Below are 27,978 nucleotides of genomic sequence, written 5' to 3'. Positions count from 1 at the left end.
ATTGAAAAGCCAAAGCAATGAATGATATCCAACTTAATGAATAGAAAACTCCATGTATCATATCCAAATTTAGGTATTTTACTTTAATACATGTCAAAAGAATACGTGTGTATGATCTAAAACATGAATTTTGCCGTGAAAAACTCTACCCAAACCAAAAAGTGCAGCGGTTCAAGGTAAGACCCTAGCCCCCGTTACATGCATCCCTAAAATACAAACATTATGTTCTCTAAAAGATAGGTAGACACTAAAGCAACAACGTAATAGCTAGCTAGCTAGCATCTGGTAATCATTGAAATATAAGTAATAGAAATCATAGGGCCAGGGGCTCACTCGAAAACTAGCTCATAACTCCGCTTTCGCCTTGAGATGGTTCTTGAAGTCCATGATATCACCCTCCCACCTTGTAACCACTTGGTTCTCACACACCCAAATCTCCTTGGCCACCTGGTTGATGAGACGGAAATCGTGACTAACGAGCACCATCCCCCCATCCCACTCATTGAGGGCTTCAGCAAGCGAATCAATGGTTTCAATATCCAAATGGTTAGTTGGTTCATCGAGCAACAATAGGTGTGGCTGCCTCCAAGCTAACCATGCGAAAATGACTCGGCTCCTTTGCCCATCTGATAAGTTATTCATAGGCATCACCTGAGCTTTTCCAGTAAGCCCGAATTTTCCAATGGCTGCCCTCATCTTCTCCTCCTCATTGCCCGTGTATTCCTTCATCATGTACTGCAAAGCGGACATTTCAAGGTCGAGCTTCTCAGCCAAGTGCTGATGGTATTGAGCAATTCTCAAATGGTTATGCCTCCTCACCATCCCATCCTTGGGCTCTAGATCCCCAGCCATTAGCTTCAATAGTGTGCTCTTCCCTGCCCCATTAGGACCCACCAAAGCGATCCTCGAGTCTAGGTCAACCCCGAAATCCAGCTTCTTGTATATGATGTTTTCCGGGGTGTACCAAAAGGCAATTTCAACGAACTGTAAAACAGGAGGGGGGAGCTTACCCACATCAGTGAAGCGAAAGACCAAGACTTTATCCCTCACCACCTTCTCAGTGAGACCACCACGCTCCATTTTCGCAAGGGTTTTCTCCTTGCTTTGAGCTTGGCGTGCGAGCTTTGCAGAACCATGACCAAAACGAGCAATGTACTCTTTCATGGAGGCAATCTGCTCCTGCTCCCACCTGTATTGCTTCATCTGGTTCTCCTCGAGCTCTTGGCGCGTTTGAACGTATTGATCGTAGTTACCAGTGTAGAGCTTCAGCTTCTTGTTCTGCATGTGGATGATGTTGGTGCACACCCCATTGAGGAAGTCCTGTGAGTGGGAGACCACCACCAGGATGCGATCAAAGTTCTTTAGTGTCTCCTCCAACCAAACACATGCTTCTAGATCTGTTGAGACATCACATTCAAAGAAAAATGCATTTTGGTCATTTCTCTTGTACACTTAAGAAATCCCAGAGAGTCTTTGTAATTTAACATTTATGAACTATAGGTAATACCTCATTTCTCAGCTAATGAGGATAAGTTCATTTTATCGAAGTATCATGTTCTTATCAGATATTGAATAATTTTGACACAAAGGCAACAAAAGAAACACTAAGCACAAGGTCTCTAGTAGATGCTAGATCATGTTCATGATGCGAAGTGTCTTTTAATCTAAAAAAGCAATACACTTAATAGTGTGGACATGAATACAATTAATTGAGAACTTCGTTACCAAGATGATTTGTGGGTTCGTCTAGTAATAGAATGGTGGGATTCATGAACAAAGCTCTTGCCAACGCGATTCTCATACGCCACCCACCAGAGAAATCTCTAGTCTTCTTGGCCTGCATCTGTTTAGAGAAGCCCAGACCATACAAGATCTCTGCTGCACGCTTCTCAGCCGTCGATGCATCCATTGCCTCTAGACGCTCATAAATACGATCAAGAGCCTCTCCACCACCATCATCCTAATAAAAGGGAAATAATAAATATTTAAGTTTTCAAAATCTTATTTCCAAGGCAGAAAGAAGAACAATGGTGAAACCCCAAACTCATGTTCAAGCATTCCTGAAGCTGACCTGTGCAGCTAGTGTCTCGACTTCTTTCTCCAATCTCAGTCTTTCTTCATCACAGCTGACAACCGCTTCTAATGCCGACAAATCAGAAGCCTCGATCTCCCTTGTAAGGTGAAAGATATCCATGTGTTCTGGAATTGGGAGTTCTCTGCATCCTATAGCTGCCAAAAGAGTGGACTTTCCACAGCCATTCAGCCCAAGCAAACCATAGCGCCTGGAGGAAACAGAGATATTAAGAGAGCTTTTGGGCATTTATGTAGTGAGATCGCAGATGGGTGAAGAAAATGCATGATCCCAGGGAAGCAGCTTACCTTCCATAATTGAGCTCCAATTCGGAATCAACTATGAGATCGTGGCCGTGGAAGGTAACAGATAAGGATTCTATCTGCATCACACGATGATAAGTGACAAAAGGTCAGAGAAGGAACATCAACATTTCAGTAACAAAGAATTATGGCTTTGAAACATTCCACGTTCTATTGACTCCCAAACAAAAATGTTAAATGATCAAGCAATATTCTTGTTTCTTTATTTTTCCTTCCTCATTTCTCTGTATTACAGAAGATATCATTAAAGGTCAACCCTCACACGCATGCACACAGCCACACACGTGATGCACACAAGTAAAACATGGAACTGGCAAATTCAAACTTCCACCAATAAATTACGCCAAATATAACAGTAAGTATCAATATTGACAAAATTGATCGTGGAGACTTCATATAGCCACAAAAAATAATAAAAGATAATATCTGGATTAAGATATGATGCTGCTGTCATTGAAATCTAATGATCAAGAGAACCACTGTGATCCAGTTGTTACTGGCATACAGGGAACGAGTACAAAACTATTCAATAAATATGAGTTTCAGCAATATGTTTAAAGTAAATGGGAAATTTAAGAAGCAACATTCCAAACACATACTCCCTACTCACAAAACAAAAATTCTATCTGAAATTCCCTTGTGTGTAAAGATATCCCCAATGAAATTTATATATGCCATATCCTACTATAAGAAAATGCAGGATCGTCAACTGAAGGATCGAAAAGCGGTATTAGATTTTACAGAATTAGTCCAAGAAACAAACTTAATAGGCATAATACAAAGAAGTAATCCATAGGTGAGTAATGATTGGGTCAGTAATGATCATAATTAGTGTGTCAAATGACAAGTGCCAATCTTAGCACATCTGAGAGCATCATAAATCAGGATGTAACCACTCAACTGACCTACACGACTTTAGGGGACAATCACAGCCCTTAGATAAGGGCAAGAGTGTTGTATTAAGTTTCTTCAACCCCTGTATCTGAGACTAAAAATTAAGAAGAGTGACAACCTTTATAGAGGGTGGTTTATAGGTTCTCAAGTGCTGCTCAATTCGAGGTTTAAAAATATCCAGCCAATAAAAAAAAATCCCTCCCTCCCTACATCCGAAATCATGGCCAATACATATCTTTGTTTTTCTTTTCCTTTTTTTTAAGAAAGCTGTCGTGGTTAATCAAGTCAGATGCAATAGCACAACTTGTGACAGGTGAAAATATTTTTCTTAGGAGATGTTCCAAGATTCCCAAGAAGAACTTAATACTTCCCAGATAGAATCACCTCGGTCCTTAACTTTCCATTTCTAAGAATACATTTCTAACAATTTATCATGGAAAGAAAAAATAATTTCTAACAAGTTCTAAATATGTTCCAACCATTCATTCAAAGAATCTCGTACTATAGAACTTTGGGAGGAGCTCCATAAAATCCTTTTTTTTGGGCTGGGGGGGGGGGGGGGGGGGGGGGGGGGGGGGGGGGGGCACGGGGCGGATGTTAACTATTGCATTGCTGAAGAGGTAGAACGGTGAAATGAAGCACCCACATAGCGGGTGTACGTATCCAAAAACTTCTACAGGGCCCACAAAATGCTATACATGCCATTTTACAAAAACATAATACAAAAGACAAATAGAGCTCAAAGAGGTGCTCAAAGGACTCCGAAACAATCTGCTGTGAGGCTCCATCTTTAGCAAGGGTGTCGGCTGTGGTGTTGGCCTTGCATTGCTGAAGAGGTAGAACGGTGAAATGAAGCACCCACATAGCGGGTGTACGTATCCAAAAACCCCTACAGGGCCCACAAAATGCTATACATGCATGATTACAAAAACATAATACAAAAGACAAATAGAGCTCAAAGAGGTACTCAAAGGACTCCGAAACAATCTGCTGTGAGGCTCCATCTTTAGCAAGGGTGTCGGCTGTGGTGTTGGCCTCCCCTCCAGATATGCTGATAAACCATATATGTATCCCTGCAAACGTTAATGATTTCATCAAAGATGCAAGCCTATCTCCAGGCGCAAGACGAAGATCTCGAAGCCCAACCTATGATGTTTTTGGAATAACACTAAATAATAAGAGTGTTATTGCCCAATTTGCACAATCTTGGGGCTGCAGGGTAGAGTCTCTACCAGCCTCCTACCTTGGCCTACCCATTTGCTTAGGAAAATTAAAGAAAAATATTTGGGAACACATCATCGACAAGTTTGACTGCAGATTTGCTGGTTGGAAGGCCATTTCCTCTCTTCAGCTGGGAGAACCACGCTCATTAAGGCAATCTTATCAAATGACCCTTTGTCACATCCCAGCCTCAATCACTGCATGACTAGAGCAACTAATGAGAAATTTCCTTTGGTCGAGGGACGGTTCAGCCAACAAATACCACATAGTCACATGGGAGAAGGTATGCAGGCCAAAAGGCACAGGTGGGTTGGGCATTTGGAGTTTGAGAAACTCCAATACTGCTCTATTATCCAGATGGTGGTGGCACCTTTTTACCCAAGAGGGTCACCATTGGCAGGAGGTTCTATCCTGCAAATACCACATCAAACTCATCTAGATGGATGCCCCCTTGCCACACCGATAGCCTCTCATCTGGTTTTTGGCGCTCCATCATCCGATGCTACGACCTTTACGAGGCCAATGCAAGAATCCTCCCTCGATGTGGCAGCAAAACTCTTTTCTTTTCTGGATGAATATTTGGGTAGGTCACACCCCCCCGAGGTACTCTTTCCCTGACCTCTTTCTCCTTGCTACAAACAAAGTTGTTTCCTTCCTCGACCACTTACCCAATTGAGCCACAATCACTCTTGGACACCCATTTTTAGGCACTATTTACATGACCAAGGATTAGGGTCTTTCCTCCAACTCTAAGCACTCTTGCAACCCATCTATCTCCCTCTCACAGGCGAGGATAGACTCATCTGGAAACTCAACTCTTCGGGTTGTTGCTCTGTGGATTCGTGCTACTTGGCCTCAGCTGCTTCTCACAATCCCCCGCAGGCCTTCCCTTCTTCGGCCAAAGCACTTTATCCCACCAAAGTCACATGTTTTCAATTGGCTGACCATCTTACCAAAGGGTGCTCACTGTGGATCAATTGCAAATGTATGGTGTTCCCTTGCGTAACCGATGCCCCATGTGTTTATGCGCTAAGGAGAGCGAACCTTTTCTTCACTGCACCATTGCTCAATTCCTTTTGGGGCAGTTCCTGAAACTCTTTTGCTAAACTAGGGTCACCCCCAGTCTGTCCCCAGTCTCTTTAACCTCTCTCAATTTCTCCCATAACCTGAACAAGGGACTATCTTATGGAAGGCCAGTTTCAGCCACCCTGTGGTTCATTTGGATTGAACAAAACCACAGAATTTTCAGAGGAGGAAGCATTTCACCTGAACACCTCAAAGAAAAAATTCTAACTATGGTCATCTTTTGGAGCAAGAACCACAAACGTTTTAAGGCCAACTTATCAGCGGACTTCCAGTACAATTGGCAGGTGCTATGCCACTCCACCTCTTCAAGGGTCGTTCATTACCTGCTATGGAGACCTCCAAAACAGGCCTGGATCAAATTGAATTTTGATGGCTGCTCCCTGGGTAACCCAGGACCAGCCGGGGTTGGAGGATTGTTCAGGGACCCTTCTAGCTCAACTATTCTTGCTATCTCCAAACCCTTTGGTCGTGCTGATAGTACCACAGCATAGGCCAATGCTTTACTCGAATGCCTAAGAGTTTATAAGACTGAGTGGGCAAACCAAATTGCCATTGAAGGTGACGCTAAATCCATCATCTCTTAGGCTTTGGGCTCCGCTGTTCAACCCTGGAGGCTGGCCCACATTTTCGATGACATTTTCAACATTACTTGCCAAATCCACAATTCATGACCCACATTTGGCATGAAGGCAACTCCCTGGCTGATGCTTTAGCGGAAGAGGGAGTAGCATCTACTCCTGGGAATGGGCCTCACGAGTTTTTGTTGGCAGCTATAGTCTTGATCTTTATCACAAAGTGCATGTATAGAATTTTTGTATCTACCTCACCTTCTAAGTGATATTCGACCTAATTAAGGGGTCTTTTTTTGTATATTTACTTCTCATACTCAATACCAGTAAACTTTTCTCAAAAAAAAACCTCCACAAAGGATGAAATTTGCGTAGGGCCACAAGAAGGGCTAAAGCTTCAGCCATGGCAGAGTTGGTGTCTACGACAACGAGGGAATAAGAGAGAATAGAATTTCCAATGGAGTTTCTGAAAATATCCCCAATTCCTGCAGGGCAGGGTTGCCGAGGGAGCAGCCGTCGAAGTTGCGCTTCACTTGGTCTTGGTCCCACTCAGGTGGTCTCCATAAAGAGGAACAAGAGACCATCGCTGCTCTAAGGAGCCAGCAAATTTCTTCTATTGAGATGGAAATCCAAAAAGGAATAATGCTGGAATGACTTGTTGTTTTTGGTCAAAAAGGTCACTAAGGATGTCACCTTTTCTAACATGGCCATGACAATAGTGGATTTACCTCTAAGAATCCGACTGTTGCTCCAACCAATAACCCAAAATGTTGCTGCAACAGAGGCATGGCACAGGTAGCTACCGTATTTGGTCCATGGCGGAGAGAGGAAGGCCTGGATGTCTTTTGGATGGTCTGAAGTGACAGCTCTCTCAAAGAAGATAATCTAGCTAAACATTTTCATCTTGGGTCGGATGAGAGAAAACCGAGCTCTACCCACTAAAGAGGGGTGGTGGTTGGGAGGGGAGGTAGGTTGCGGGAGAGCTTTGTAGAAAGAAGAGACCAAGAAAGTACATCGATCCCTAGGGAGGGAAGGAAGATAGAGAGAAGGATGGTGGATAGAGCTAGAAATTCAGGAATCTCCAGGTCCGAGAGAGGTCTTCTGAAGCTAGAATTCCTCACTCTCATGCAGCCCAACAATTGAAAGCTATATGCTACAGTGGCGAGAGTGTTTCGAGCGACCCAAAAGAGATAGGGAAACCTATCTTTGAGTAGGGCCAGGACTAGCCACAGGTGGGACCAAAAGAGGAACCAATGGCCTTGGCAGAGGTAGAAACAGAGGCTACTAGTGAGGGGGGGGGGGGGGGGGGGAAACAGTGGAGCAGCGATCTCCAGGCCAGTGAAATGATGGGGCCGACCCTAGTAGTAGGGAGCCAGGCATGAGCTTCGCAGCGGTACTTGTGCCACGCTATGGTCTGCCAAAGGTGGTTGTCCTGAGTAGTGAAGGACACTACCATTTACTGAGCAGAGCCAGGTTCTTATGCCTCAAGTTGCGGATACCCAATCCTCCTTGAGATTTGGGTGTGCAAACCCTGGCCCACGAAATAAGATGGCATTTTCTTCCACCTTCACCAGCCCAGGGGAAATTCATCAATGAGTTGCCTAGGCGATCTGTCACCAAGGCTGGCATATGGAACAAGGGCATCTGGAAGATGGGAACGTTGGTGACTGTAGCTTTGATGAGGGTGAGGCTACTGGCAGGGGACAAATACTTTCCCTTCCATCCCACCAATCTACAGTCAAATTTGTCTCAATGTGGCTCCACTGGGTAGCTTTGGGTTTCCAATGCAAAGAGGTGGAGGACGAATCCTCAGTCCTACACCCCAAAGTATCTGCTACTGCCGTAAGGATGTGGGGTTGGACAGCAATCTTTCTTTTTATTCTTGAGTTTTGATATTTGCATATATAAACTTTTTATATACTTCATAAATTTTTATATTTGTACTTGGCCTGTAGCAAACAACACAGTGGGATCATCCACATGAGGAGGGAAGTGTGCATAAAAGGAAATACACCTTCAGTATCCCCTCAGGGGAAGCCCACCAAAGTGAGACATAGGATGCCAATAGGGAAATGCAAAATTAGTTCATGCCATGACAATCTATTTGGAAGGATAGCCAGAGTGCCAGCTCGAGGAGGGAATGATCTCAATTTTTTTTTTTGTGATTATTTTTCTTAAAAAAAACTCAATGGACCTTACAGCTCCAGGACTTAATATGGAGTCATCCTGTCCGACACTTCCATCACCTATCTAAGATTGACATGTGCAAGCAGAGAAATCAAAGAAGCAAATGATGGATGAGTGGAATTTTTTCTTAGGCAAAAGAGGGAAGCATATAAATTAAAACAATTAAGCTTAATAAATAAACTGCAACCACATCCATGAAAATAAATATATATATATATATATATATATAATTTTTTTTGGATCACTGAACTCTAGATGTCCATCAAAGAGGTTCGGCAATCAATTATCAAGTGAGAACCTAGGTGAAGCATATGCATGGACAGATACGCAAACTGGAGGAGGACACAACCTTCACTGAGATGATAGAGTTAGGGCTCCAAGTAAGTCAAGGGAGATTTTTTATGGCTTGGTCGAAGGGGATGCGTACTTGGGCGAGGTTGATGTTAGCCCCTAATTAGCACTTGAATTCGTCAGTGAAGCAACAAGAAAATCACGTGCAAAAATGAAAATCTGTTTCAAGTCACAGTCGATAGGACATATAAGGTACTGCATAACAGAGGTAAATCTACAAGTAATAGCAGGGAGTCAGTTCTCTATGAGGGGTCTTTGCAGTTTGCACATGTAAAGCTCTCTGTGATTTTGTTGAAATAGATAACTATTTAGACATTAGTGATAGATGACTACTCAAGTTGATCATGGCACCCATTCTCATAGGATGTTCTGGCAAGTGCTGAGAGCTACAAGACGAAAGGGGATGCCTTACTTCATGATAACAGTGGAAGACAGGCTTCTAGGAGAGGGGAGAAGGTAAAATACTACTAGACCAAACATGTACAATGACAATGTACGTGTGCATCTTTTAAAAGATGCAGTCATCAAGAAGTGAAGATAGTAATTCAGAATTAGAGCTTAACAGTTGCAGAATATAAAGATTTCCAGTTCAACCAGGAATATTAATATAGGAGACTAATGATATCCGCATCAAATTAGGTACAAAGGGAGCATCATATATATTATGTGCATGGGAGCAGAACAACGGTAGTTTAAATTCATATAGAATATCTTTCTCTTGAGAATGGTTAAACTTATACACATTGTGTATTATAAAGAATAAATACTACATGGGGACTGTGAACTGATACACTCCAACAACTACAAAAACAGTGCGCTCCCAATGGTGTCAGTGAATGAATAAAATCATGGGCTATACAAAACTACTTCATTTTTTTGTTTTTTTCAAGTGCATGCTGACCAATGAGCTATATACAACACTTTGCGACGTACTCCAGGTGGTGCGGAGGTTAAAAACAGAGCTAGCCAATAAGCACCCCTTTCAAATAGAATTTTGAGACCAAGTCAAAAATGGGACACAAGTACCTCAATGTAACACAAAGAAATGAGTCCCCAAGGGGCAAGTCTCTACCTATTTTAGATGAGATTCAGAGAGGATAGAGCAAAAGTTTTCGTCAAAACTAGGATAAAATTAGTGAAATTTTTTGAGAACAGAAAAGGAGAAACTCTTAGGAAAGAGAGGGGAAGAGACTGAGGAACAACCATAAAAGCTGAAAGTATATACAAACTAATGATGAGGACTTCATTAAGCCTAGAGGACCAACGGGAGTTTCAACAAAAGCAACTTCTCAAACAGAAGGTGACCGTAGAATGCAGGCCACAAGTGTCAAGGTGCAAGATGTTTCATCTCTTAAGCCTCCCTTTGGTTTAGATCCTATCACTAATTTTTCCAAAGAGTTATGGATCTTCATAACCGGGATCACCCTGGAGGTTACATAGAAAGTAAAAGTAGTCATAAAAATTGGAAATTAACATTCTTGCCAATTGTCCAACTGCTGCAGTCTCCACCAAACAATTTAAACATGATATAAGAACAATTCCCTTAAGGCCATACATTGATGGAATGGCTCTATCAGGGAATAAAAGCACACACTTAACACATCCATCAGCATGATATTTCAAAAAAAAAATCCTAACCTCGCAATTGCTTAATGGATGCCATTAAGCCTAAGAGCTCTTTTTCCTTTTTTTTTTTAATAAGAAAGATACCTAGAAGCTCCGTTAAATTACTGAATAATATCTCTAGAAACCATGCATTTATAAAAAAATCAATTCCATAGAGTTGCGTTCCAAAATACTTATTTGGACAAGCACACAAACTGTGCATTCATGACATATACCCAAATCACCAATTTTATGAGCATCAATACTATAGCATGCTGCAGTTAGTTCCCAAAATGTGAACAAGTTTCCTTAAAAATTACAGACTCGTATGCAAATTAAATGGCGATCATCCACAAAAGCCATGAAAATGTCAAGCACTGTCCAAGTGATGCTAAAGATAACAAAATTGAACTGGAGGCAACAATAAGATTGTGAACTGCTCATTGCATGGCTCAAATATAGCTACCATTCCAACCATCTAAGAAATGAAAAACAATCTTTCGAGGATTCCATTTGTAAGAAATGGAGCAAGCCTTGTCTAAGCAACAAGAATGGCATCAATCAAGTGTTGCATAGAACATCCAAACAACTTTCCAATGGAAATACCAGAAGGATAGCTGAGTGTGAATTTCTTTAAACTTGAAAACTCAGAGAGAAGCATAAAAGCTAATAATCAAGTAAACCTCTTGGAAAGCACTTGATCCAATGTTTCAAACAAACCATTCAAGTAGCAAATCCATAATGGAAGTCAAAGCCATGTGGATTCTTCGGAGTGCAACTTAATGAACATATCAACGTTAATTACAATACGGTTTCTGGTCACCTAAACAAATATAGGGCAGTACGGGGGCCAATTGACATCTCCCATTGTTGAGGGCTGTTATGTGAGGATAATATTGTTTGACGATAATGTTGTTCAATGCATACAAATTTTGATAAGTATCACTGTTCCAAAAAAAGCCCCACCCCGCACCTAGGCATCCAAAGGGCCCTAGGCCGCATGCCTGGGCTTGCGGGGCCCTCTCTGGGTGCCCAAAAAACCAGCCTAGGCGACCACCTAAGCAAGCTCCCAGCACCCAGTTCTGAACCCTCCAAAGCAGAAAAAAACTCTAAGTCTAAACCCTAGAAGCACCCCAAATCAACTGATTTCGCAAATTTCTTTGAATAGAAAAAAATTGAGAGGTTTGAAGAAGCATCCAAAAGCTTACCCTTTTTTATTTAAATTTTCTTTGTGATGCTAGCGAGGCTATTATTGTATGCCACTATGGAGTATGGATTGGAGAGTTGGAACTAATACACTATGGATTTGTTTATGTTTTTCATTAAATTTTCAATGGTTTGAAGTTTTGGACATGTTTCAACATTCATGTGTATATATTTGCATGAAAAAAAATAGTTAGAATACCTATAAATGCAAAACAATAAAAAATTAACACCAAAAAAATGCATATACGTGAGTTTGGATCATAAGAAAGTGAAACGTGTGCGTCTTGAACCAAAGCAAAAGTTACCGCAGAACTTTTATCCTTTCTTTTTTAATCATGGGAAGATATAAAAAACGAAAACCTATGAAACAAGTTATACCATAACCCAAGAAAACACATTTCCTACTGAAGATTACTTTAAAACATAAGCAATAGGAAGCATGAAATGAGAAATATTACAAAACACATACAATACATTATGAACTTAAAACTCTCATTACAAATCTGAAGTGAGTGGTATGGATAAAAAATATGTATTCCACATGACAAGAAGGAATTATTGAAAATAAAAAACAATGCCTAGAGACAAGACAGGCAGAGCAAGAGATGAGCACCAACAATGTTCAACACATACAAACCACCCTTCATGGTCCTTCAAATTCATCATGTGGCTGCATATGAGGAAAGACTAAAGCAATGAAGATACTTGCAGAGACAAGGAAACCACATACTCCCCACATAAGTGTTGAACCAGTAGATGTAAGCGTGATCATTAAATATCAAGCATCAAAGCACTAAGCTATAAGATATTCAGCATAAATAGTAGACAGTAATAACAAGTTGCATCACCATTAAACCCTTAAAATATTATCATATAAAATTATGAAAGCAATTTCAATTACTCCAGATGATATCACAACAGCCATGAGAGGCTAATTAAAAGAAGAAACAAATAAGCCAAATAAAGAAGCCCATAAATCTACTAACATGGATATCTCGGGATAGGGGGTGTGAACAAAGAACTCCAGTGCAAGTGCGATCAGATAAATGAATCCCACCAACTCCATTGGCCAACTTATCAACTCCATTCTGAGCCTCGGCAGCCTTTGATGCCCCAGCCCCAGACTTACCTCCTCGCTTCGCGGCAGCAGCAGCCTTCTTGGCAGCTGCCTTCTTCTTGCTAGCATCGGACACCATCTTCTCTCTCCTTTATCCTCCTTTTCAAAGATCAAGCTGATGAAACCCTAATTCCCACAACAAACGAACAATAATAAGTTATACTTCTTATAAAAAAAGTAAAGGGCTTAGTTCTCGTATTGAGTCAGATTGAATTATCTCACTTTTTTGGATTGATGAAAAGCGTCTAGAAGAATAACTGATTATTTTATCTGTAACCCTCTCAAAACAGAAGGACATAACGTTAATGGCTCTGAGGATTCGCCAAAAAAGACAGCGACACAAGAACATCGCTCAAATCGAAGCCACAGGAATATTTCTTGTTCGCATTTATGCTAACACGATGAAATTTTTGAGTTAGTGACTAATATGAAGTTGCTGCTTCATGGAAACCATAAATAACAGAAAACACATCCCCATTCGAAAGAGAAACTCATCCCCATTCAAAAGAGAAACTTGTTAGACTAACTAAAGAAGCTAGGTCAAAGAACCACAAAAACTAAAACCGACCAATGCCAAAAGATCACTTAACAGGATATTTTTTGAGGAACAAGATAACTTGTATCAACAGAAATAGTAATTACAAAGCCACAAACTTAAGTGATAATGGCATCCCACAAACTTGGAGCCAAGAAAGAAAAAAACAGCATTACTTTTGACCACAAAAAGGAAGAGCAATGGATGAATGACAACAAGCTAACGCATCAGAAACTGAAACCCTATTGAACGAAATACCCATTTAGGAAAGTAAGAGAAGGAAGCAATCCCAAGAAGAAAAAATAACAAGATGGGAGACGAAGAAAACCTGTATTTTTGTGGATCGCAAAGAAAGCATGCTCAAAAACAACAAAAGATTCAGAGAAAATAATGATCAAAAAAATAGATTCAGAAGATGAAATACATTTGTAGAAAGAGCAAGATAATACATGACTTAGAGAGAGAGAAAGTACCTTTAAAGTGATAAATATCTCTGGAAGCAGGTGCTATAGCAGGAGTTAGAGAGAGAAAGAGAAGCGGTTCTCGTCGGATGAGAGAGAAAGTGTCCACTGGAGGAGGGGTCGAGAAGAGGGGGTTGAAGCGGTGGGTAGGAGAGTATTTATCTACACAATCAACGCATAATCAAACATTGCTTTCCTGCTTTCACATGAACTTCCGGAACGCACGTGTTCGAAAAGATATCATACACGTGTATTTAATCTGGCCGTAGATAGTGTCACGTTTCTCTATGGACGGCAGATTTATCAGCGTCTCATGCACCATTGATGTTTCGCTGCCGCCCTCTCCGAAGCATATTCCACTTCTCTTGCACTTTTAATTCAGGAAAATGGTTTGATATCGGTATAAATAAACCGCCACCTCATAACTCATCGAAAATTGACATTTAAATCGACAATCTCAACTTGAACATTATAGTTGTGAAAAAAATTAGAATTTTAAATTTTAAAAATAGTATGTATTGAAACAAATAATCTAAACCGTCCATTCATCCTAAAAATAAGTGTTCACATATACGTAAAATCTATAATATTGTTTAAGTTTCAAATTTTATTTTAGAGCCATCATGGAGATTTTCGATGCCACAAGTGCTTTCCATAAGAGGATTTGAGGTGAGGCTTAATTTTGTCGTCATAAAGCCTAGGCTCTATTGAAACTTTACCCTTTGTTTTTTAGGAAAATGGATTGATAGTGTTGCAGTTCTATCAAAATAAATACATCCTCACCTCCTAGCTCATTAAAAAAAATCGCACGTCAAGCATCCTTTGCATGTATCATATCGTCTTGAACATTATCGTTGTGAAAAAAATAGGATTTTAAGCTCTAAAACTAGTGTATATTGTAACAAATTATCTAGACCGTTTATTTTGTTCAAAAAATAAATGTTCACATATCTGCAAGGTTTGTATTATTTTTTTATGATATTGGAAGTTGATTTTAAAACCATCATAGAGATTTTCGTCGCCGAAAGTACTTTTTAAATGAAGATTTAATGTGCAGCTTTATTTTGTTTTCATAAAGCTTAGACCTTATAAAAATCTCATCCTATTTTATTAGGTTAAGATCTTGTGCTCATTTTTTGATCACTGTATTGAATGCAAAATCCATCGGGGCTGAATTGGTTCCATCCTCAAAACTCTCTTTCATTATTTATTTTTTATTTTCCTCTGTCCTTAATCCTCCCTAAATCCCTACCCAATAAACCTTTATTTTAATTTTTTTATTTTTTTTTATTTTTTTTTCTGGATCGCCGATCTGGACGATCCGAGAATGATCTAGATTATTGATTCGAATCAAGACCGAGGGTGGCCGATCATTCTACCTATCTGTCTTTTCAGGCTGTTTATTTTTTGGCACTAAAATGTTTGAGACATGCTTAGAAGAATGAACAACCTAAATTTGAACTATCAAATTTTAAACCATAAGTGAATAACTTTATCATCAAATTTTAAACCTACATAAAAGAATCTCAATTTTATGGTTCATAAAATCCAAATTTGTTTTAAGAATTGGGTTTAGGCCTTGAGTGGCTAGTTGTTGATATCAAGCAATGCTACATCTCAAGTTGAATCCCTACAATTGAACGGCCAAAAAAAAAAAAAAAATCTAAATTTGATTTTCGACAATAATCTATGCCATATTTTTTTTAGTGGATCCTAAAATTTTATAACAAAAGAAAACTTCAGGAGGTAAAAAAAAATTGATGTTTGTAATAGAGAGAGAGTCTCACGGTAAATGATCTCGCCTTGTGGTGTGTCCCACTCTCTCCATCACCATTCATTATTTCATTAGAAATGTATGATAAAGTTAATGAGGCCGGTATACCATACACAAAGCCTGTGTATCAGACAATGGAGCATTTGTTGCCCTTAGTTGATGATAGATGGTGGAGATCTATAACTATCCCCATCCTTCATCAGAGAGCTTGTGGAAGGTGAGGGTGGTTGATGCTCTTGTGGTGCACTACATACCACACGTATCCAATTGTGTATAGCATGGCGTATGGCAAAACACTTTAATGAGATTTCTATAAGACTAGATTTTCTTTTCAAATCCTTGTCCAAGAAACACTTTCGGCAATAAAAATCTCCATAATGGCTCTAAAAACAATTTTCAACATCAACAATAAAATTTGAAATTAAAAAAATAGTATAGATCTTATGGATCTATGAATACTTATTTTTAAGGCGAAATAAATGTTTAGATAATTTATTACATTAACCATATTTTTAAAGCTTGAAATCCTGTTTTTTTTTCCTTTAATTATTTAGGTATAATGGCTTTTGAATCAAATTCATTTCATAGGCAAATTTATAATACCTTTCCATGTGAGAGAAACTTAGCGTGACTTCAATTTTAATATTGCGAAAATTGTTGACAACTCCCTAAAATATACTTTCTGACACTCTACTCACACGCTAAATTTTTCTCACATCATTTTCTCAAAAACCATATTTTTTAACTATTACCCCCTCAACCTAAAAAAAATAGAAATAAAGAAAAAATTACCCCCCCTTTTTAACTTCTACCTTAAAAAGGGCGTTTGCATAGGCAGTCCGACATTTTGTAACCGTCGATCCGGCATTTGTGTAGGTAGTCTAGCATTTTGTGGGTGCGGTCTTGCTTTTTGCTCATTGTAATAAAATCACTCCGACGTTTTGATGCAGTTGTCCGGCAGTGTATGTGCGTTGTCCGGCGATATGTTTACTGTAATGTGGGCAATCCGGCTATTTGAAGTAGTGCTCCAGCAATTTACTTACTGGAATGGGGTCAGTCTGGCGTTTGCAATGTGCGGTTCAACATGTGTTTCTAGAATGATGTTAAGTTTGGTGTTTCACAGCTTCGCTACGGCGTTATGGTCGATCTATTCAGCACTAGGAGAATGCAGTCTGGCAATATCTTACTCGCAGTCTAGCATTACAGAACTTCGATCCCGTGATTTTACTACTGGAGACGTAAGTCCAACATTTCATGGTCTCAGTCCAGCACTTTAGATACATGAGTAGGGTGGTCTGGCGTTAGTAGTCTATGGTTCGGCGTATCACTGTCTAAAGAAGTAGTCCGGCATTTTAGAAATGCAGTCCGACATTTATCGTAAGTCCGGCAAATAATAACCGCGATCCGGCAAAAATATTATTGGGATCTGTCCAAATGATTTGTTCGTACAATGAAGGTACTGGAAGGAGTATTTTCGTAAAAAAAAGATATCACTTTTTGAGTTGGGAGGTATTAGTTAGAAGAAATTGTTTTTGAGAAAAAGAAGTAAGAAAAGTTTAGGGTGGGAGTAGTGCCAAAAAAGTATATTTTAGGGGGTTTTTAGTAATTTTTCCTTTAATATTTATCATTACTTCGTCTTTTACAATCACTTCGTCAATTTTCCCCACTACTTTTTAATCCAACTGTCATGTTGATATGAATGAAGTTTGTAATTAGCGGTAAGGTTTCATGCTCCCATTCTGCATACTGTCCATTTGCTCCCTTGGACAAAACTCAAACTATTTTATGAACTCCGAAATTTGGAGATGTAATCTCTGAAATATAATGACTGACCAGAAAGAAGGAAATAAATAAATAACTTTGCATTCTCTATGTCCCTAAACAAGATGACACCCAAGAATGAACATGAGATCTAGTTGTTCAAGAACTCTAAATCTTTTTTTTTTTAAATAATCATCTAGTGATATTTAGATAGATCTTAAAATTTCGGATCTAATAAATTCTCTTACGCAGCTATTTTGCTGCTAGAGAGAATTATTGTACAGTATACTCGCACAGGAGCATACTAATGGTCTTTGGTTAAAAACAAGTTCAAAAAGAAGTGGCGGTTTGGCTTTGGTTAAAAAAAAGTTAATAAAGAAGAGGAATTATCTAGTGAGACCTTTCATCTTTGAGACTTTGACATAGACTAAACAGAACAACAAACTAATTGGACCCCAGGTCTATCATTGATTTGAAATGAAGAAAGAAATATTAACAAAGGTCTCAAATATTTCCCTTTTAAATGTCCTCTCATAAAGGCATTTTTCTAAAAAGTTTGTTTAACAATTCTCTAATTACTTGTATTTGAGGTTGTAGACTCTGACTAGTTAAGGATATTTTTGGTAATTTTTTTAAGTGGTTCGATAAAATAACATAAAAGAAAATGATTTGATAGGGCTGCAGCACCATAAAGCCTTACCTCATAACTAAAAAATTGCAATTCAAGTGTTGAAATACCTTCAAATCGATCATCTTAGCTTGAACATTATGGTTGTGAAAAAAAATTAGGATTTCAAGTTCTAAAAATAATATAGATTGCACAAAATCATCTATAGATCATCCGTTTCCCCTTAAAAATAAGAGTTAACAGATCCGCAAGATTTGACTATTTTTTTAGTTTCAAATTTGTAGTTAGTATTGGAATTGATTATAGAGCCATCATGAAGATTTCTGATGCCCAAAGTGCTTTCCAGGTGAAGATTTGAGGTGAAGCTTTATTTTGCTTTTATAAAGCCTAGGCCCTATAGAAATTTCATCCGAATATAAATTTCTTCAATTGTTAAGAGCTCGAAACACATAACTATCAATTAATGAAAATATCATCTGTTCTGCTTTGCCAACTTGAACAACAAAATGGTATTTTGATCATTTGATAGTTCATATTCTCAACTCTAAATCAATGTTATCAAATTCACTTCGTTTCGGCTGAAGAGGCCGAAGCCTGCAGATTTTAAGCATAAACTGAAGCGAAGCGAAGCGTAATCATGTTACTTCAGTTCGATTTAGGCTGCTTCGGTCGAAGCTTCGGGCTGCTACGGTCAAAAAAGAAATACCGATATAAAAGTATTTTTTTAAAATTTTTTTTATTATTTTTATATTATATATATATAAATATCTAATTTAATTATATTAATTTTTTAAAAAAAGTATAAAATCTTCCCCCAAATCGATCAAAGCACTGAATTGCTTTATTTTTTTCACCAAATTGAAAAAGACTCCGAAACGAATCTGACAACATTACTCTTAACAAAGAATGATACTTTCATAATTTTGCCCGAGCCACTAAATAAGACCTTTTACTAAAATGCTAGTAGTTGTTTGCAATTCCCACTTTGAACAAGGGCAATTGGGAAGTGTTGTACAAATTCTTTGAGGGATTGTCTACAAAGAAATCATTTATCTTTTGGACATAGAGGTCATAATCATCATCACTCGCTGGATATCAAATTGGATGGCTTGGGGTGAATCATGAAGTCCAAGAATTTATTTTTTTTGAACTTTGATTCTATTCAAGAATACTCTTACAACCACCTATTTTGAAATTTAAAGAACAATAATGATTGTAATCTCCATGTGTAAAAGATAAATAGTCTCTTTGTAGACAATCACATTTTGTGAGGAGGTTTGGTAAATGGTTCTCTTTGGACCCTTTAAAGACTTTGTAAGGTAAAATAAGGTATTTAGTTACAATTTCCGATAAAAAATCTCAAACTTGATGTAGAGGAAAGAATGTGAGAATTTGGGGAATAAATAAAAGATCTCACATCTTTCATGCTTAGGATATAATTTAAGGGCAAGCTTTTCTATGTTGTAGAGGAAGTATAGAAACTTTTTTTGTAATTTAATACCACAAGTAAGTGGTCGCTTTTGTGTTGGTGACTTGGTGTATCTATGCGTGTGTATATTATGCTCTTGCGGCAACATGCTCTCCAAATATCCATTTGCTCCCTCACGCCAACAAAGTACTTAAGAGGACCTTTTCGATTTTTTGTTGTGAGATCCACCGATGTATCACTAAATGATCATTTTAAAAGAAATTCGATTTTGAGTTTTTAAACACCTAGATGTAACCATAAAAAAAATGGGACAATCCCTTCAATATTTGAAAGTTAATATATTATTATTATTATTATTATTATATTGTTATTGTTATTATTATTTTTTGTTGAGGTTGGTAGCTAGGTTCAAGTAGTTACATCCTTCAAATTTTGGGTCCTATAATTACTTCTGGATTGAGTGTTACCTACGGAAGAAAAATAAAAAAATGCTCCCCAAAAAATCCTTTCCTATATAATATAATTTTATATGTCAAAATTTGGATGGAATAATATACACCCAAATGGCATATAATCAATATGGTCCGACTAGACGGCCAACATAGTGCCTCCGTATTTATATAGAATTAGTTGTGATGGATATACTTATCAAATAGAAAACAATATAATGAAACTATTTACTTTTGATACAATGAGGTCACAATCATCATTGACCATTAGATTTGAAATCGGGTGATTCAAGATGTGTCATTGTTTTAATACAAAGTCTAAAACAATATTTCTCGAATGTTGTAAAACACTTTCATCTATTGGATTTCACATCTAGTGGCTAAAAATAATTGTGCCCTCCTTGTACAAAACATAAGTGATATCATAGTACACAGTCTCTTATTAAAAAAATCATTATTTTTTGTTTAAAATTTTATTTTAATAGGTAATTTAATTATTAAGCAATGGTAATTTTGAAATTTTTATAATATTTTCGAAGTTAATGTCTTGAAATTTTATTTATATAATAGTACATTTGCCTTTAACTAAAAATTTCAACTTCATACCTTATAAAAATAACAAAAATATATTTTATCTTTTAGTGATATTTACACAAACAATCTTACTTGATGAGCAAAATATCATAAAGAATATTTTTTTTTTTCAAAAAAACCACATAATTTATAAGTCAACCATTACAACTCGCTCTAATATTAATCTTTGTAATTTGAAGTGTTGTAAAATGTAGATTATCATTTATATATATATATATATATATATATATATATATATATATATATATATATATATGAAAAGGTCTTTCCAATGCCTATAGGTAAAAATGAATAGTGGTTTCACCTACCTTCATCACTGTCCAAATTTCATTATGCGGTCACGATTGTTCGATAGTGTTTTTTTTTTTTCTACAAATCGGAATGACCTGAAATTTGGAGGGTATGTACATCTTACTGAGACGCATCTAATAAAAATATAAAAAAAATTATTCGTAAAAATTAATTGACCAAAAATACCCCCGAAACATTTCAGGGGTATTTTGATCAATATTTTTCATGTAAACCTTTTTTTTTTTTTTATAATTTTTAAAGATTCCACTATTTTTCCTATATATATATATATATATATATAATACGCAACGCCTATAGGCAAAAATGAACAGTGATTTCGCCTACCCCTATCACCGTCAAAAATTCATCGTACGATCACGATTGTCCGGTAGTATTTTATTTTTCATTTGTTTTTTCTATAAATCGAAATAACCTGAAATTTGAAGTGTGTATTCATAAAAAATAGGGGAATATTTGAAAAATATAAAAAAAATATTTTACATGAAAATAATTGACCAAAATACCCTCAAAAATTTTTGGGGTTATTTTGGTCAATTTTTTCACAGATAATTTGTTTTATATTTTTATTAGATGCGTCTCAGTAAGATGTACATACCCTCCAAATTTCAAGTCATTTTGATTTATAGAAAAAAATAAAAAATAAAACACTACCGGACAATCGTGACCACGCGATGAAATTTGGACGGTGATGAGGCTAGGCGAAATCACCATATATATATATATATATATATATATATATATATATATATATATATATATATATATATATATATATATATATATATATATATATATATATATATATATATATATATATATATATATATATATATATATATATATATATGCGATAGCCGAACAACGATTTCTCTTATGCTCATCACCGTCCAAATTTCATTGCATGGTCACGATTGTCCGGTAGTGTTTCATTTTTTTTATTTTTTATTTTTTATTTTAACAACTCGGAATGGCTTGAAATTTAGAATGTGTGTTCATAAAAAATAGGTGAATCTGTGAAAATATCAAAAAAACAATTTGCATGAAAAACAGTGATCAAAATACTCCCAAAAATATTCGAGGGTATTTTGGTCAATATTATTTACGAATTATTATTTTTATAGTTTTATTAGGTTCTCCTCACTAAGATGTATATACGCTCCAAATTTCAAGTCATTCCGATTTGTAGAAAAAAATTTGAAAAATAAAACACTACCAAATAGTTGTAAGCCATGGTGATGAGAGTAGGCGAAATCATGTTCATTTTCACCTATAGGCGTTGGAAAGACTTTCTTATATATATATATATATGGAAAAAGTTCTTATCAGCCCATGGGCTCATGGAACAGTGTATGCCCAACGTCCCAAATTGAATATGGATTGATCCAATGATCACAAATGTATTTCGTAATTGAATTTTAATTTTTTTTTAAAAAAATCCAAATTACTTGAAATTTGGAGCATCTATTCTTCAAGATCATTAGAATCTAATAAAAATATCAAAAAACTAATTCGCATAAAATAAATTGGCTAAAATACCCCAAAAAGTTTGGAGGTATTTTGGTTAATTTATTTTATGTGAATTATTTTTTTAATATTTTTATTAGATGCGCCTTGATGAGAAGAGTTTATGCTCCAAATTTCATGCAATTTGGATTTATATAAAAAATATTGAAATTATATTACTGATATACAGTCCTGATCGTCAGATTGGCCCAGATTCAATCTAGGCCATTGGGCTTATATTATCCTATGGGCTACTGGGCTCAGCCTAGCATCTTATATATATATATATATATATATATATATATATATATATATATATATATATATATATATATATATATATATATATATATATATATATATATATATATATATGGGAAAAGTTTATATAAGGTTGCAACCTTAAAATGTAGAATCACCGATACACTTCAAAAATCTATCGAAAAGGCTGTTTTAATGTTGAAAAACCCTCTAATTGATCATCTCGACATCGAGATGTATGAATATTAAAAAAAAACGTTTTTGAGTACAAAAAATAATGCATCTTGCAATACATTATCTAGACCGTCCATTTTCAATATTTTCATATGTTTATAGATCTACTTGATTTGACCATTTTTGGAGTTCAAAATTTTCTAATTTTCTAATATTAATCTTTGTAATTTGAAGTGTTGTAAAATGTAGATTATCATTTATATATATATATATATATATATATATATATATATATATATATATATATGAAAAGGTCTTTCCAATGCCTATAGGTAAAAATGAATAGTGGTTTCACCTACCTTCATCACTGTCCAAATTTCATTATGCGGTCACGATTGTTCGATAGTGTTTTTTTTTTTTCTACAAATCGGAATGACCTGAAATTTGGAGGGTATGTACATCTTACTGAGACGCATCTAATAAAAATATAAAAAAAATTATTCGTAAAAATTAATTGACCAAAAATACCCCCGAAACATTTCAGGGGTATTTTGATCAATATTTTTCATGTAAACCTTTTTTTTTTTTTTATAATTTTTAAAGATTCCACTATTTTTCCTATATATATATATATATATATATATAATACGCAACGCCTATAGGCAAAAATGAACAGTGATTTCGCCTACCCCTATTACCGTCAAAAATTCATCGTACGATCACGATTGTCCGGTAGTATTTTATTTTTCATTTGTTTTTTCTATAAATCGAAATAACCTGAAATTTGAAGTGTGTATTCATAAAAAATAGGGGAATATTTGAAAAATATAAAAAAAATATTTTACATGAAAATAATTGACCAAAATACCCTCAAAAATTTTTGGGGTTATTTTGGTCAATTTTTTCACAGATAATTTGTTTTATATTTTTATTAGATGCGTCTCAGTAAGATGTACATACCCTCCAAATTTCAAGTCATTTTGATTTATAGAAAAAAATAAAAAATAAAACACTACCGGACAATCGTGACCACGCGATGAAATTTGGACGGTGATGAGGCTAGGCGAAATCACCATATATATATATATATATATATATATATATATATATATATATATATATATATATATATATATATATATATATATATATATATATATATATATATATATATATATATATATATATATATATATATATATGCGATAGCCGAACAACGATTTCTCTTATGCTCATCACCGTCCAAATTTCATTGCATGGTCACGATTGTCCGGTAGTGTTTCATTTTTTTTATTTTTTATTTTTTATTTTAACAACTCGGAATGGCTTGAAATTTAGAATGTGTGTTCATAAAAAATAGGTGAATCTGTGAAAATATCAAAAAAACAATTTGCATGAAAAACAGTGATCAAAATACTCCCAAAAATATTCGAGGGTATTTTGGTCAATATTATTTACGAATTATTATTTTTATAGTTTTATTAGGTTCTCCTCACTAAGATGTATATACGCTCCAAATTTCAAGTCATTCCGATTTGTAGAAAAAAATTTGAAAAATAAAACACTACCAAATAGTTGTAAGCCATGGTGATGAGAGTAGGCGAAATCATGTTCATTTTCACCTATAGGCGTTGGAAAGACTTTCTTATATATATATATATATGGAAAAAGTTCTTATCAGCCCATGGGCTCATGGAACAGTGTATGCCCAACGTCCCAAATTGAATATGGATTGATCCAATGATCACAAATGTATTTCGTAATTGAATTTTAATTTTTTTTTAAAAAAATCCAAATTACTTGAAATTTGGAGCATCTATTCTTCAAGATCATTAGAATCTAATAAAAATATCAAAAAACTAATTCGCATAAAATAAATTGGCTAAAATACCCCAAAAAGTTTGGAGGTATTTTGGTTAATTTATTTTATGTGAATTATTTTTTTAATATTTTTATTAGATGCGCCTTGATGAGAAGAGTTTATGCTCCAAATTTCATGCAATTTGGATTTATATAAAAAATATTGAAATTATATTACTGATATACAGTCCTGATCGTCAGATTGGCCCAGATTCAATCTAGGCCATTGGGCTTATATTATCCTATGGGCTACTGGGCTCAGCCTAGCATCTTATATATATATATATATATATATATATATATATATATATATATATATATATATATGGGAAAAGTTTATATAAGGTTGCAACCTTAAAATGTAGAATCACCGATACACTTCAAAAATCTATCGAAAAGGCTGTTTTAATGTTGAAAAACCCTCTAATTGATCATCTCGACATCGAGATGTATGAATATTAAAAAAAACGTTTTTGAGTACAAAAAATAATGCATCTTGCAATACATTATCTAGACCGTCCATTTTCAATATTTTCATATGTTTATAGATCTACTTGATTTGACCATTTTTGGAGTTCAAAATTTTCTAATTAGATATGAAAATAGTTTTTAAGATAATCCTAAAATATTTTTACAACAAAATTACATGTTATGATAAAATTTGGAGCTGCACCTTAATTGGATTGTTGAAGGTTGCAACCTTATAGAAACCGCACCCTATATATATATATATATATATATATATACATATATATATATATAGAGAGAGAGAGAGAGAGAGAGAGAGAGAGAGAGAGAGAGAGAAACTAACAATAGCTGACCAGTTGTAATGAATAGTAATATAGGTGGAATAAGAGCTGTCAGATCTTCATCATGCGGTTCAGAATACATATCGTCTTTTTAATTTTAATTTTTTTTTATAAATCAAATCATAATGAAATTTTAGATATGTATACTAAAAATAGGGTGCACAAATAAAAAATATATAAAAAATATTTTTCAAAATATAAAATGATCAAAATACCCCTAAAAAATGATAGGGATATTTTTATCAATTTAAATTATTGAAAATATTTTTTTTTTTTATTTTTATATAGTGCACAATAGTGTTAGGTATATACACCCAAAATTTCATATCAATCAGATTTATATAAAAAAATTAAAATTAAAATAGTGATGTGCATTATGAAACGTATAATGAAGATCTGACGGCTCCCATTCCAGCTATATACTATTCATTATAGCTGGCCGTAAGGTTTACCCATATATATATATATATATATATAATATGTATATATTGTTTTATATATGCATATATTATTTTTCCATTTTGGTGAGGGACATATGGCCTATAAACTTCTTCAAATCCATCGAACTTAGACAAGGAATCTCATATAGAGGAGATTTATTTAGCAAATTTTGAAGACCTTTCCTTGTGAAATGAGCTTAGACGTGACTTCAGTCATAAACACTCTTACGGTTGATTTGTAAATAGATGAAATGGGCGCTCAAGATAATGTATTACAAGATGCATTATATTAAGGTAAACAACTTATTTTTTCAAATCCATAATTGTCGAAGGTGATGAGTATATGTCTTGGAACTATTTCTGGCAAGATTTAATGTGTGGCTTTTAAAATCCTCTGTCAGCCATAGAAAACACTTGACTAGAACACAAGAAAAATGATGTGCTTAGTGACTACTATCTCAGATTTACATTGAATTTATCTTAGTTTTAGCATGTAAATTCTACTGGGAATAATAAGTCCTATAACATCTCAATGAAATGAATTTATTGCGATGTCCCATTATTATTACGGTAAAAATCATTCCCAATAACTTCTATGTAGTTTATAAAAGTAAGATTAATAGTATTTTGTAGGAAAGGGGCTGGGCAGTGCTGGTAGCATCCCATACCTAGTTGTCACACTGTCACTTCCAATCCTACTGACACCACCTGATGACACCTTTAAAAAAGCCAACTCTTTAAGCTATCTGAAAAACCGAGTAGGGGAATATCTTCTCCACAAAAAAAAAAAAAAGGGATTAAGAGTTTGAGTTTGGAAAAAAAATTGTCTTTACCTAAAAATAGCTCTAAAATCTCAATAAAGCAAACAAGGAGAGATTTCTAAGTAATTGATAATGGATGTGTAGTTAAATTAAAGTTCAATAATGAGTTTTGATATTCTAGTTTTGATTTACATTAGAAATTATTTTCAAACTCTGCCATTAAGAGACTATTTAACATGGTTATTTTTTTAATTAATTTTTTGAATTGAAATCCATCAATATCAATTAGAATTTATTTTATAGTAAATAATATATTTAATTATTCATGGGTTTTATTAGGCTACACCACTTAGTGGTGTAGACCCTTAAAGTGCTCAACATATTTTAATACTAAAATACTCTTGAATTGTAATACAAAATTGTTCAAGTAGAGCTAGTTTTGGCAATTTAGAAAGGTAGAATGGATATTTTTATAAAAAATAGTGGTATTCTATGAGTAGTTAAAAACAATTAATGCATCTTGTGGGTGATGTCACATACCATATCGATGATGTCATTATCCACTATTGTTAATAAATGATTTTGTTTTTATTAGGAATTTTTAGTTTACCCTTGACTAATTATTTAAAACAATTAATGCATCTTGTGGGTGATGTCACATACCATATCGATGATGTCATTATCCACTATTGTTAATAAATGATTTTGTTTCTATTAAGAATTTCTAGTTTACCCTTGACTAATTACTTAAAATATCCCTAAACAAAAAGTTATTATACTAAAGGATAAAGGTATCTAAATGTCTAAAAATGTTGAGCACTTTTAAGGGTCTACACCACAAGTGGTGTAGCTTAATAAAACCCTTAATTAATATATATTAAAGTAGATAATTATTCAATCAATATTTGAGTGGAAATGAAAACACGATAATTTCGCGATAAGAGTCTCAATGATAATATCCAGATAACAATAATTGGCACTAAGGCATGCCTTCTCGATCATACTTTTTGTAACCGTGCCCACTTTGAATACTTTTTAAATCACATTACTAGCCCTATTGCTATTTATTATTTTGCCATCCAACCCTCAAGCAAGGAAATAAATGTTTTTAAGACAAAAATTCCCCCAATGAATAAATCCACATTCATTCCCATCCCTTCACTCTCTCTCAAGATTTTCGATTTTTTACAGAGTTTCTCTCTTTAGAAACTTCAAATTTGAGACGATTTGAAATTTGATATAGTTTTTCTTGTAAAAAAATTTTAGATAGCTTTTCTCTTTAAAATTATGAGATATATTCTCTCTAAAAATTTAAAATTTAAAATAGTTTCTAGTTCTAATAATATTGAGATAGGTTTTCTCTCTAAAATTTCAAGTTTCAAGTTTTTAGAAAGAGAAAATATCTTGAAGATATAGATATTTCCATTCGTAAAAAATTACTTTCTTACTTTGGGGGGCGGATACAAAAATAAATAATATTAAGATTAATGTTGTGACATCAAAAGTATGGGAATGTCATGTCTAGAAAGTATGGTCATGAAGGTATCTATAATTTCCCCAAATTTAAATTTATGTGATATGAATGTTTGCATGAGTA

At 35.1% G+C, this 27,978-nt stretch overlaps 1 protein-coding gene across 1 annotated transcript; it reads right to left on the bottom strand.

Moving 5' to 3' along the window:
• Positions 1 to 37: 37 nt before the first annotated feature.
• On the bottom strand, positions 38 to 13,756 carry ABCF1 (ABC transporter family protein). The gene is made up of 6 exons (XM_006833154.4): positions 13,639 to 13,756; positions 12,500 to 12,756; positions 2,380 to 2,453; positions 2,072 to 2,282; positions 1,726 to 1,960; positions 38 to 1,397 (listed from the first exon to the last, which is right to left on the bottom strand). The coding sequence occupies exons 2-6, from the start codon at positions 12,707 to 12,709 to the stop codon at positions 346 to 348; spliced, it is 1,782 nt and encodes a 593-aa protein (XP_006833217.1). The 5' UTR covers positions 12,710 to 12,756; positions 13,639 to 13,756; the 3' UTR covers positions 38 to 345.
• Positions 13,757 to 27,978: the final 14,222 nt, after the last annotated feature.

This window comes from Amborella trichopoda, chromosome 7 (genome assembly GCF_054954075.1).
Source record: "Amborella trichopoda isolate Santa Cruz 75 chromosome 7, AtrichopodaSantaCruz75HAP2 v2.0, whole genome shotgun sequence".
Classification (NCBI taxonomy): domain Eukaryota; kingdom Viridiplantae; phylum Streptophyta; class Magnoliopsida; order Amborellales; family Amborellaceae; genus Amborella; species Amborella trichopoda.
Note: the sequence above shows the minus strand (reverse complement) of the source record. Positions and strands in the feature narration are given on the sequence as shown.

What these genes read in the sequence shown, in the direction of transcription:
- ABCF1 (XM_006833154.4), bottom strand. Translation starts at nt 12,709, where the DNA reads ATGGTGTCCGATGCTAGCAAGAAGAAGGCAGCTGCCAAGAAGGCTGCT. An exon ending in CCCTATCCCGAGATATCCAT is followed by an intron (nt 2,454 to 12,499) that starts GTTAGTAGATTT and finishes CGTGTGATGCAG; the next exon opens with ATAGAATCCTTATCTGTTAC. An exon ending in TCGAGACACTAGCTGCACAG is followed by an intron (nt 1,961 to 2,071) that starts GTCAGCTTCAGG and finishes CCCTTTTATTAG; the next exon opens with GATGATGGTGGTGGAGAGGC.